This window comes from Urocitellus parryii, chromosome 10 (genome assembly GCF_045843805.1).
Source record: "Urocitellus parryii isolate mUroPar1 chromosome 10, mUroPar1.hap1, whole genome shotgun sequence".
Taxonomy (NCBI): Eukaryota; Metazoa; Chordata; class Mammalia; order Rodentia; family Sciuridae; genus Urocitellus; species Urocitellus parryii.
In genome coordinates, this window is record NC_135540.1 from 45411008 (window position 1) to 45424066 (window position 13059).

At 37.1% G+C, this 13059-nt stretch overlaps 1 protein-coding gene across 6 annotated transcripts in view; it reads left to right on the forward strand.

The window, feature by feature from the left end:
- The first annotated feature begins 2264 nt into the window (after window positions 1-2264).
- The window catches only part of Rap1gds1 (Rap1 GTPase-GDP dissociation stimulator 1), a 148016-nt gene continuing 137221 nt past the window's right edge, over window positions 2265-13059 (forward strand). For all 6 annotated transcript variants that reach the window (XR_003301967.2, XM_026402008.2, XM_026402009.2 and 3 more), the window contains exon 1: window positions 2265-2440. Coding sequence is in view for 5 of the 6 variants with exons in the window: in XM_026402008.2 (XP_026257793.1) it covers window positions 2437-2440 (4 nt within the window). In the remaining variant the exon portion in view is untranslated. The remainder of the gene's footprint in view (window positions 2441-13059) is intronic.

A 13059-nucleotide genomic window follows, 5' to 3' on the forward strand; every position in this document is an offset into this window, starting at 1 on the left:
TTTTTAATCGTAAGAAGGTTGAAAGGATGGCTGTGGATTCAAGCCAAAACAAAAAAGGTGCTTGAACTAATGTTGGTAGGAGGTCACAAAGCCACTTTTTCTAATTTCAACTTTTCTAATTTCAACTCATAAGTCCAAATTATAGAAGATGCTTTATGAAATTAGTATAAAATATAATTAGAAAAGGATGCAGCAGAAAAAAAATAAAGCAAATGAACATGAAAATTAGAAAGAGATTAGTGAAAGGAGAGAAAGAAAAAAGAAACAATACAAAGGCCCAGAGTTGTTTTTTGGACACATAAAATAATGATTGTGGAACTTGGCAGGTATGTGCGCAAGCATGCAAGCATGGTAAGGTACTTGCCTTGGTGCCCTATAGATTGAATTGTGTCCTGCACTCTTCCCATCTCAGCACTGGCACTATCTCAGAAGGTGGCCTTATATGCAAATAGGGTCACTGCAGATACAATTAAGAATAAGAGGTCATACTAGAGTAGGGTGCCCCCCCTTCAATAAGTAGTGCTCTTATAAGAAAGAGAAATTTGAACACAAACAGGGAGAACATCCTGCGAAACTTGTGGTTATGCTGCCAGAAGTCAAAGAACTACCACAAGCTAGAAGAGCCCTGGAAGAGAACCTTCCCAAGTGCCTTCAGAGGGAGCACCCCCTACTCACACTTTGACTTCTTGCATCCAGAACTCCAGACAATAATTTCCGTTGTTTTAAACCACTACTGTGGTTGTTACAGCAGTCCCAGGAAACTAATTAAGCGTGTAAGATGATTTTGAGGCAAACAGGAGGAGCATTCTCGAATCATAAGAGTGAAGTGCCTGACTTACACATCAGAAAAATCCAATTCTTTGACTTCTGCAAATTGTATTTCGCAGTTTTACCAATATTTCTCTATAATTATCATGTTGCAATTTTTTGTTTTAGAAAAATCACATAAAATCTCCCTACTTAGCAGATGAAGGGCCCCTTCTGATTTGTAAGCTTGTAATATAAGTCATACAAGCAATAACATACAAGGGTGAACCGATAACGACGAAAAACCCTTTTCAACATCTGATTGAAGGGGTAAAAGTTGAAAAGAGAAAGAAATCTAGACTCAGTTGTTCTCCCACAGGTTGTAGAGCTGACTGTCTCTTTGCCTTGCAAGACTGCGGTCGCTACAGCCTCCGGATAGTGTCCAGATTCGTCTTCCCAGTCACCCTGGGGGGGGGGGGGGTCAGAGTAAGGTTTCTTTTGGCCTCCACCCTCCAGGGCAGCAGACCCAAAAGCTGTGCGCATGCCTAGTCTCGAGGGCGCCCTTCAAGGGGAGCGTCCCTGCTCAAGGCCTCCCCGAGACCCAGGGGATGTCAGGAACCCGCGGCGGCGTCCAGGACAACTGAGCATCGTGGGTTAGCTTAGTTTATTTTCAGGCCTGAAAATGTTCTTCCTCCCGCTCAAAACGAGCGGGGCGGAGCTGGCACTTCCCGGAGGGGTGGAGCCCGACGGCACCCTTGTTTGAGGGCCCTACAAGAGCCCTTCGGGGAGTGGAGGCCGCGATGTTCAGAGAGGGAGAGCGACACGCTCTCTGGTCAGCGTACTCAGCTGCCAGAACCCGTTTTTTGGCCAGCCACAGCTAGGGCAACCTCAACTGTCCCAGTGCCATGCCAGCTGATATTAAGTACCTGCCCAGAGCCCGCCCCCGCTGCGTGCCCACGGGCGTCCTGGGGTATCCCTATAAGAGCCGGCCTCATCCGCCTACACGTGCATTCCAGCTCCATTTCAGCGTCCGCTTTGCTTTCCACTACCCCTCCCGAGTCTGAGGCGGCTGGCTCAGCCTCTTCTCAGGGAACTCTGGCTAGAGCAGCCGGTCGTCCTATAACCATTGCGGCCCGAATTCCGAGTGTGAGGAACAGGTGAGAACGCCAGCGTGGGGTAAATCACCTAGTAGCAGTTCGAGCTCAGTATCCCCGTGCCCAGCCTTCTGCGGGCCTACCAGCCTCAGCCCCTCAGACGGCCGCCATCAAGCTTCGCTGCGGCTATAGCCGGTGCGCAAACACGCCCACCCGCGCACTCGGGCTCACCAGCGGCGCGAAGGAGAAGAAAGCGACACTGAGCATGCTCAGTGGGGAGGGCGGGGCTCTCCGGGCCGCGCGTCTGGGCCGGCGCTCCTCAGGACGGCTCGGCGCCTCCGCCGCCCGCCCCTCGGAGCCGCGCCCGCCGCAGGCTGCGCCCTGCCGCCCCGCCCCGCCCCGCCCCGCCCCCCGCCGCTCGTCCCCGCCGCGGCCGCGCCGCCTGCAGCAGCAGCAGCTGCTCCTCCCTGGCGGCTGCCCCCCGCGGGTCCCTCCCTGGCTGCCGGAGACTCGGAGATAGAGGGAGGACACTGCCGTGCCACCCGCACCAGAGACCTTCGCCTCGCCCTGTCGGTCCTCACCCTCTGGTAGGAACATGGGTAAGTCATCCTTTCCCCCGTCATCGCCTGACATTTTTCTCTTTCTCAGTATGCTGCAGGGTGGGAAGCATTTCTCGCGCAAAGTTGCCGAATTTCTCAATTCCTCGGTTGCGAGGCGGTGGCTCTTCCCCTGGGGAGAGTCGGCGCACGCGGAACGCACGCCGGCTGCTGGACAGGGAGGGTCCCGAGCCGGGGTGGGGTCGGCTGCGGGGCCGGACCGCCGCCCGGCTCCCGGCACTCGCTCCTTGCCTCCCCTCCTCCATTCTTCCTGCCGGTGCCGGCACGAAGGAGCTGCTTAACGGGCTCACATCCTCTGCCCCAGCCCGGTTGCTCCGGAGGCCGCCCGCTTCCTTGCTCCCGCGTCGGCCCGGCTCGAGGCTCCTATCCGACCGCGAGAAAAGACCACTTGGTGTAACTTCCTTCCCTGTCAGTGCGACCTCTCCCCATCTTGGGAGCTGCTCATCCCGGGGCGGGGAAGTGGAAGCAAGTAGTTTAGGGATGAATTTACAACCTGCTCGGAAAATATTTTCCTTGGGGGAGAGCGGACAGCTTCATAGTTTGAAATGATGACTTGTCAGAGGCCATGAGGAAGGTGAGGCAGGGTAGAGGCGCTGGCTGTTGAATTAGTGTTAGATGACTACAGTGTTCAATCTTTCTCTCCTGGAGCCGTTTTCTTGGTTTCTTAGTCTGTCTACTGTAGCAGGAAACTGCGCCCTGTAACATATTGTTACTGAATTTACATGCTAGTTATTCGTTCCCAGCTTCCCCTGCCCAAATCTGCATAATCTGATTTTAGTTCCTTTATATTTATAGTTAATCTCAAAGAGATTGGTTTGGACGAGATATTTCAAAGCAAATATGTTTTATAAAACTATACATAATTTAACACAAAAAATATTCATCATGTATTGCTTAACTGTTCGGTAATTACAGAAACGTCTGATGCATTCTGCAATGTAATTAAGAGTTGAAAGTTTCTTTTAATAGTAGGAACTTGGAATACCTCGCTTCTACATGTTCTCCAGCTTGCTTCCACTCCTGTCTATCATAATTTCCTCTTTTTAAAATTTGCTCCATTGGCATCAATCCACTTGGACTTTTCCCACTCCTTCCTTATATTTTAGGTTTGAGATGAGTGTGGCCCTTTCATCTGTCAATACGGTGCTCAACACATCCAGAGTTAGGTCATGACAACTCTGAACCTTCAAGGAAGTCTCCAAAAATCTAGAAATGGTGTCCTGGAGCTTCCTGGAAAAGCAAGTGGTCCAAGCTCTGATTCAGACCTTTGGCCATAGAGTGGGAAGGAGACAGTGTTGCAGGAGGGGGTATGAATGAAAAATGCTCCAAAACCCTGAATTTTATTTTCAGTTTTCCTTTTAATGTATTATTAATATGCTGAACAGATTTCAGTAAAAATGTGATGGCCCATTTATACATGCCTGTCTTTTTTCCAGGAGCAGAATTTTTAATGAATATTAAATCAGATTATTGAACATACTATGTTTTTCTTTTAAACATACAGGACACAAGTTTTGCCTGTAAAATTTTTCCATAGTCTAAAGTGAGCTTTAAAAATCCATTTAATTAAAAGATAAATGTTGAAACATTACTTTTTGGTGGGAAAAATATCTGATTTTGTTGCAGAATTGGTGGATAAAAATAAATGAAACAAATGAAATTATCTACTTAAAAGTAATCTTGAAATTGTTGAATACTGTTCTTTATTTTAAAATAATAAAGGGCCAAATAGAAATCCATCTCTTATTTTGAAGCATTGGATAGATTAATCTCATTCCTCATAGTATCTGTACCTTGTTAGAAAATTTTTAGTACTTACATATGCTACCTGGAAATGGAGTTATGGGTGTGTGTGTTATTCATTTAGTCTTGAGTTCCAGAATATGAAAATAATATCTTTTTAATTTTTGTGTCTCCTACAGTGCTTTTTACTTAGTAGGTATTCAGTAAATCTTTGGCAAATTAGTTCTTAAAACCACCTATTATTTCTAACTTTTAAACCTGAAAGTATAGGCTGGGAACAAACATTTGGGTTGGTAGATATTATGAAGGTATAGAAGAAACAGGTATTTAGAAATATCATTGTAGTGTTGCCTCTCCAAATAAAAAGGTTGGGTTGTATTACAGGCTTTGGATTAACCTCAGGCAACCATCTCCTTCTAAACTACCATTTTCAGTGGTAATGTGGTTTGGTGTATGATCAGTGGCACATACAATATAATAAAATTGGAATCTTGGAAAGCAATTTTATATCTGAGCCAAGGAAGCTGTTACAATAATCCATAAGATAACTGGTTAATGATTGGGGGAAAATTGCTTTTTAGTTATCTTCTCGAAGAAAGTGAAGTTTTTTAAAAAAGATTCTTATGGGAGTGATTTTCTCCACAGGAAAGTAAAGGAAAATTTCTGTATAAACTTGTAGACCACAGCTATTTTTGTATACATTTTATTATAAGTTTAATATATTATTTATTAAATATAAATTGTATGCAGTGTTTTGTAAGAGGACAAAAATGAAAAGGACATTCATGTTTCAGGTTTCTTATAATCCTAACAGGAACAATATGACAAATACACAAATAATTATAATAACGAATAAAGGTATGAGTGATATAAAAGGCCTTTGCATAAATTACAGATTTGAGGGATAGAGAAGAGGTCTTAGGGAAATATTATTTTAACCAAAGATCAGTTATGTTTCTGAAAAGTAGATACGAGTCTGTTAATTGGGATGGAGAAGGGAGAGAAATAACATGAACATGAGGAAACATTTGAGGAATTTCTGGGATATTATTAAATAGCTATGTTTGGCTAGAACAAAATATAAGGAAATAATGGTTAACAGAGATGGAAAAATATTAATATATAACAACCAGATAATATGAGATCTTAAAGGCCAAACTGAAGAAGAGTTTGGACTTAAATCATTTTTATGCAGTAAAATGTTGCACTTTATAGGGAGCAGTATATACTTTTTTCTTGCCTGAGAATACTTTGTAATTTCACTATAGTGCTGTACACTTATTTCTTTGACATTCTACTTAGGTCTTTATAACTTAGCATAGTACATTTTTTTCTCTTTTTAATAATATCTGTCATTGGGAATTATTTTCCAGTTTGAGTTTTGGAGGGAGCAAAAAACATTCAAACCATTGCAATTACAAAGTATTATTTTGATTCTAAAATTCTATGACTATTTGAAACTAAAGTTTGAAATATACTTAGTGTCATTGATGTCTTATATTCATCTCAATATAACTTGTTTTTTTTCTCTTTATTATTCAAATGCTAATCTACTTGATGCTGCAGTGTAAGGGTTTAAGATAATTTGTTAGCTTTGTCTAAATAAATGCCCAAAAAGTCATTTACTCTGCTGGTTAAGATACAGATGCTGGATTCAAACTGCAGAGTAATACAATTTCTTCCAGTGCATCTATTTATACAGTTGTTACTACAAGCATTCCAGGAGTTAAAACCAAGGACTGTAGTGATAAAAGGAGGTGGTTAAATTGAGCTGCTAGCTATGATTAGCTGTACTTGTAAATTCCAAAGTCCTTCTGATGATTTTTTTCAGTTTTTCACAGAGTGATTATAGGGAATGGAATGTATGTATATGTCTATCTGGGCTATTCTTTTTACTTAGCAAATTATTAGACATCTCTGCATGTATTAATTGTATAATTTTAAATAATGATAACCAGAGGTGTGCTGGTAAATGTTTAACCAAAAGCCCTTCTCCAGAAACACCAAATTTGTGGTGGCTGTGAATTTCCTGTGTTGTAAATATTCCCACCATTGCAGATTTCAAGTTACCAAAATGGTGTCAACAAGTATAGAATTGGGAAGAGATCAGATGCAGCACATCATTATGTAGTATGTCTTCTGTATAGACATAATCTAATGAGAGTAGATAATAGCAAAATGTAAAGTAATTAAGTAATGATTGTTTTGAATATAACCTGTTTTAAGGTAACTCATTTAAAGTATATAATTTTAAATAATAACTTTTAATATCTCATAAAATTCCTAAAAATTTAATAATCATTATCTCATGGGCTAGTGCAGAAGGTGCCAGTACACCATTGAGTTAGTAATTACCACTTATTAAGAATTATTAACATCAGTTATCATGCTCCAAATTTAATTTTAATCTTTTTAACAGTTTTAGGAATTGAGTGACTCTCCCCACTTTACTGATTCAAAGAAGCAAATATTTTTCTAAGGGGATAAATCCTCAAAAACCTAATACTCTTTTTCAAGTTTTAGCTTATATAAAAATCACCTGGAAAGCTTATTAAAAAAATATGGGGTCTATCCTCAAAAACTTGGATTCAATATGTGTGGGATAGACTAAGAATTTGCATTGTTAGGAGGTTCTCAGGTGGTGTTGCACGAGGAATAATAGTAACCTACCAGGCAACTGCTGTCACACTTTTTCCACAGAGGGCCAGATGGTAAGTTTTTAGGCTTTGTAGGCCAAGAAGCAAAAATCAAGGGTATTATACAAAAAGAGAAAATATATGGTGAGAGAAAACAAATATCCACAAATATTTGACCATATACAAAAATGATAGTATTAATTGAACAAAGTTTAGTTTATTATAATATAAAATGAAAAGACTAGAATGCCTTTGGGGGAGGATAACATTTCACTTATTGTGATTCAAAGATATCATCAGAAGGTAGTAATTTGTTAATGAAGGTTTATAATTAAATTTTATGAATTTTGTCTTTGAAGCATTCTTTCACAGATACATACTGCAATTACATTTAATTAATTAACTGATTTATTTATTTATTGTGTGTATTTGGTGAGCTGAGGGCTTGAACCTGCTAGGCAAGCTATACTACTGAGCTACATCACCAGACCTACATATTCATGAGCATATTCATTCGATAGAAGGCATTTATCAAATTCTTTTAGATTCTTCTCTTGATATTTGCTATATTATATGCCGATTAACCACTTCTAATTGAAGACTAGGTGTGAGCTCCTCAATTGGAACGTTAAATGGATTTTGAAATATGTATATTTCCTTTGTACTTGTAGTGAGGTTTGAAAAGGAATCCTGGAACTGTAATTTAAGCTTGCTAAGTATATCCATTGAAACTTTGTGTATGCATGACAAAACAGACACATTGTTACTTAGTTTGAACAGTGTTATCAAAATGACTATCAGGGTATATAGTTCTTATGTATAAGCATGATTTCTCCTTGACTTTAGGTCCGATTCATTAGGAAACATTATCAAATCTGTAGTGATATCTAATTTTCAAATATATTTATTGTTTGATACTAGTGGTTGAAGGCATTTCTTTTTGTTCAGAAAATTTTGTTTGTATATAAGCTCAGAAAATCACAGTAAAGCTCTATATAACTACTAACTGTTAGGCCATTACATGATAAAGCAGGTCAGGATATTCAGTTTCTATTTCTGATGAATATGTATAGAACTGACTGCAGTTAAATCTGTGTGGACAAATAAAGTTCATTGGTGATAGTACTAGTTTAACGATACGTGATAGATTAAAATATTTTCCAAATAACAAGCATATTGATGAGTTATTGAATGAAGAACCATAGAGTTTAAACACCTAACATTTTCACCAACTGTAAATTTATTTAGCTAGCCTCTCTCTGTTTCTCACATATTTTTGCCGTTATCAGTTGTGATACATCTTAGCGGATTCCACTTCAGGTTAAACTGAAATAGTATTTGCTGAACTTTGAAATATTTTTGCCTGTTAATATTCTGTGTATACTCTCCATGGAGACAATTTCTTCAGTTGCTTGGAATTGACTTCTTGAAAATATAGCTAATATCACTAGTATCTGTCAACTCACAAGGAGCCAGGGAAAACCTCTTGAAATATTTTGCCTTGTTTTTATAGTTACATGTTGATATTGTTTCTGGTGTCCTCACCTTAAGTAGTTAGTCTTCCTGAAAAGCATTCTTTAAAAAGTTTATTTTCTCTAGAAATATTTATTTGCTGTAGTCAAGTATAATTTAATTAGCTCATCATAATGAAAAGTTCCATTGCTAGGATAATAAATGAGACACTCTGAAACTTCATAGCTTCATTTTCATTTTTCAATTTTTTTTTTGTACTGGGTATTTAATCCAGGGGTGCTTTACCACTGAGTCACATTCCCAACCCTTTTTATGTTTTGAAACAAGGTCTCACTAAATTGCTTAGGGTCTCACTAAGTTCCTGATTTTGTAATCCTCCTGCCTCAGCTTCTCCAGTTGCTGGGATTAAAAGCATGTGCCACCATACTTGTTCATTATTCAGTTTTGTAAAGAAATTTTGCTGTGATGAGATACTTTGTTTTGTATTTCCTCATTTCTCTTATGACTGCATTCCTGTGTGTAGGGAATGTGATCAATACTTAATCTAGTTAAAAATGATGTATATTGCATTTTCCCAGTATAGCTACAGTAACTACAGTGTCGTTGAATAATAGATTGGCTTGCCATCCAACCCAATAGCAAAATAATCCAGACACCATTTTAAATGTCTTTGAAGCTTGACATTTGAAGTAAAGATATTCTTTACCTTATGATGGGGTTACAATGGTTTACTGAGAGGTAACCCCATAGTAAGTTGAAAATAGGTTTAACTAACCTACTGAATATCATAGCAACACACTTAAAATCTCTCTTTAACCTTACAATAGAGTAACTGACTAAAACTACTGCTCACTGCCACTGCCTAGCATTGAGACAGTGTTAACTAGCCTGGGAAGATTAAAATTCAAAGTATGGTTTCTATTAAGTGCATATTGTTTCTGCATAACTATAAAGTTGAAGATTTAAATTGGAGATGATCTGAAGTCTTTTTGTTTTGATATGACGGTCAAAATGAATGTGTGGTATGACAATATAGATGGTACTTGAAATTTTGGCAAATTGTAGCTATGTCACTGCAATTTGTAGGGCATTAAAAAGTATGTAAAATTATTTTTCTGGCACAACTGCCATTTATATGTTGAATACTATCAATAATGCACAAAGGAATAATTTGTATTCTAATAAAACTGTTACGACACTGAAATTGGAATTTCATATAATTGCACATAATGACACCACCTTTTAATTTTATTCAACCATTTATTAATGTAAAAGACATTTTTATCCACTAGTTTATAAAAACAGGTTATGTAGTTTGCCAGCCAGTTATAAAGTAATGCTATGCTGCTTCCCTTTCCCTAAGATTTTTTTACCCTGTTTTTATGTAAATGAATGTTCTGAAAAGTGACACTTGCTTTTTTAAAATTAACAAATTTGAACTAACCTAGTATAATAAAAAGAACACTAGTATAGCAGTTGGGAGATGAAGATTAAGATCCTGGGCCTCATACTGCCTCTAACTAAATGTGTGAACTCAGGGATGTCTCTTAAACTCACTGCCCCTCAGTTCCCTAATCTAGACAAAAACAGAGTCATGATGTCATTATTTGAGGCCCTGAATCATTCACTGTCTTTGAAGTCCAAAAAAGCAGTGATCTGAAGATTTGGGGAAAAAATCTAGTTTCTGACTTTTTTGAATAGCCCCAAATATGGCTTCCTAGGATCCATTCCTGGGTGGCAAAACTGATTGGAGTTGAGTAGGGAATCCCTGGGCAAGTGCATGCACACACATAATCACAAATAAGAACTCACTAATACCAAGGATTCATTCCAGTAAGTGGGTTAATAGAAAACTCTGTACACTAACATTTTTTTACTTTAGTTGTAGATGGACACAATATCTTTATTTTCATTTATTTATTTTTATGTGGTGTTGAGGATTGAACCCAGTGTTTTACGTATGTGAAGCAAGTGCTTTACCACTGAGTACAACCTTAGCCCACACTAATACTTCCTATAACCTGCAAAATCAACTCATTAATACTGTTTCTCTGATTCATGGAAGTATTTGAATATACAGAAATATGAGATTTCTGTTATTGTTTCTGAATTGCTAAAGATTTAATTATATTAAAAATTGTGCTGTATATGTGTAATAAGAATTGTAATGCATTCTGCTGTCATTTATTTTTTAAAAAACCAATTAAAAAATTGTGGTAAAGTTGGAACTTATCACTTTTTGAAAATTACTTTTTTATTTGACAGAATTCAAGATTTATGGCAAAAATTCACAGCTAAGGAGGATCAGAAGAGCACTTTTTCAGACTGAGAAAGGGTAGCTGCAAAATTCACATCATCCATAGGGTAAAAAGCTGACTGCTTCCCTACACATTGAAAACAAGGCAGATGTCTGCTCTTGAACCACTTTTATTCGGCACTGTGTTAGAAAATAAATTTATTTTAAAATTAAGAGGTTGTGAAAAATCGTATAACTAGTCAACACAACTGCCTATTTTATATGTATATGTACACACACATATACACTCATTTATTCATTCATTCATCAGTCATGGTTAAACTTTATTTTTAGAAGACCAGAATGGTTCAAGAATTATCTAGAAGTTCAGAGAGATAAAAGAGTATCTGCTCTTTCTATAAACTGTGTAGTTTGGCATGTTACTTAAGCTCTTTATATCCTCATTTCATATGTACCCTTAAAATATTATCATTATTATTGAATAAGAACCAAAGAACATATTCCAAATAAAAAGTGAAGGATGGGGGAGCTAATCTCATAGGAAAATAATACAAATTATAATATGGAAAACTTCAAGCTCCATTATCTAATAAGAACTTCACCACTTCAAATTAAGATCTGTTGTATTTTTTCTTTTCTTAGTTTTGGTCCTTGAGCATAAACATTTTCCTAGGAGAAGTAATGGCATAGCATTTTAAAAGATCATGAGAGTACAGTAGAACTGCTGGATTGTTTCTAAGGAGGATTATTTTCTTTTAAATTAGAAAGAATTTACTAACCTGTAAGAATTACATAAGAATTATATTATTTTTAAACAAATTTGTTATATTTTAGAAACTGTTTTCTTTCACCCTTTTGAAAATAATTCCTGTTTGAAGATTTCTCAGATAATCCCAATATCAGAGATGGAATTGATCATTATAAAAGAGCAAAATTTATGTTGATCTATATCTGTATATACACACATATATCATATGCTTCATTGAAACATTGATTTTTTTCTTTAAAATTATAACATTAGGTTTTTAAAAAAGAAAAAAAATATATGAGTGGATTGATTTCCTTTTAATTACAAAAATGAGTTTGGGGGAAGCATGGTATGGTGTTAAGCTCCGAAGAAGGTATAACTGTCCATTGTGGCTTCTATCTAGTTCAAGAAACACAAGACTCTAACATATTAGGCATTGCAGAAGGTGACAAAATAAATGTAGTACAAGAAGTCACATTTTCCAATTTTGAAGAACTGTAAAGTAGTATAAAAGAAATAATGTAGTATAAAGTATGTAATATGTAATTATATAAATATTATATCATAATATGAAGAGTAATATAAAAGAAATGAATACCAGAAAAAGATAAATATCATTTCTATTCACAAAAGAGAAAATACAGACCCTTAAGAATTTAAATAAGAGGATCATATTTACTTTTTTTTTTTTTTTAGCAACTAACAAAACTCCTCCAGTATATATATACAAGTGCTCATTATTTACAATGATCTGGAATTTTTTACCCTAGATTTTATTCTTCAGTTAAACACTTACTGAAAGCAAGAATATAGATATCCAGCATTGTATTACCTTTATGCAGAGACTGCTCTCAAATATATTTGTTATATATTTAGGTCACATATTCAGATATATAGACAGTTCTTACCTAGGACAGCTAACAAATTCATTCTTGAAAAGCTTACATCTATATAAAGCAAGATACAGGCAGTCCTTGCATTGCACAGTTCTGATCTATACAAGATCTGTGTGAGCTTCATTTAACTGTGACGTGCTGACTGCCTGTACAGTGGAAAGAGCCAGGACTTTGAAAACACATGTCTGGATTTATCACAATTTTAGCACTTATTCTGGGCAAATTATTCAGCTTCTGAATTCAACTCTCATCAGTTAAAATGCAGATGATGATAATAATAGTAACACCTATTTTCACAGGAAAGTAGTAGATATTGCATAAAATAATATCTACTGAGTTTTCATTTCTGTTTCTAAAGCTGTAATATAATCAATTTTGGAAAACTAGTGTTCAGAAATAAATCCAATTAAATAATATAATGCTATTTATTGTACTATTTTTTTTCAATACTAGAGATTGAATGCAGGGGTGCTTTGTCACTGTATTACATCTCCAGTTCTTTAATTTTTCATTTTGAGACAAGGTCTAGCTTAGTTGCTGAGGGTCTTGCTAAGTTGCCGAGGCTGGTATTGAACTTGCTGTCTTCCTACCTTGCACTCCCAAGTTGCTGGGTGTGTATGCCACCACACCTGGTTTTATTGTACTGTTTTAAACAAATCATTTAGTGAATATTAAGTTATTATAGCAGATTAGATTTTCCAAAGGTGGCCACAGCAATCTCTTGTTCCACATAATCTGGAACTTGCCACCCTCCCATTGAGAGTTAGGTTCAAACTCTCCTATTGAATGTGAACACACTTTTTACTTACTTCTGTTAAGCAGAATGCCTCAGTGTGATGCTATGTGAC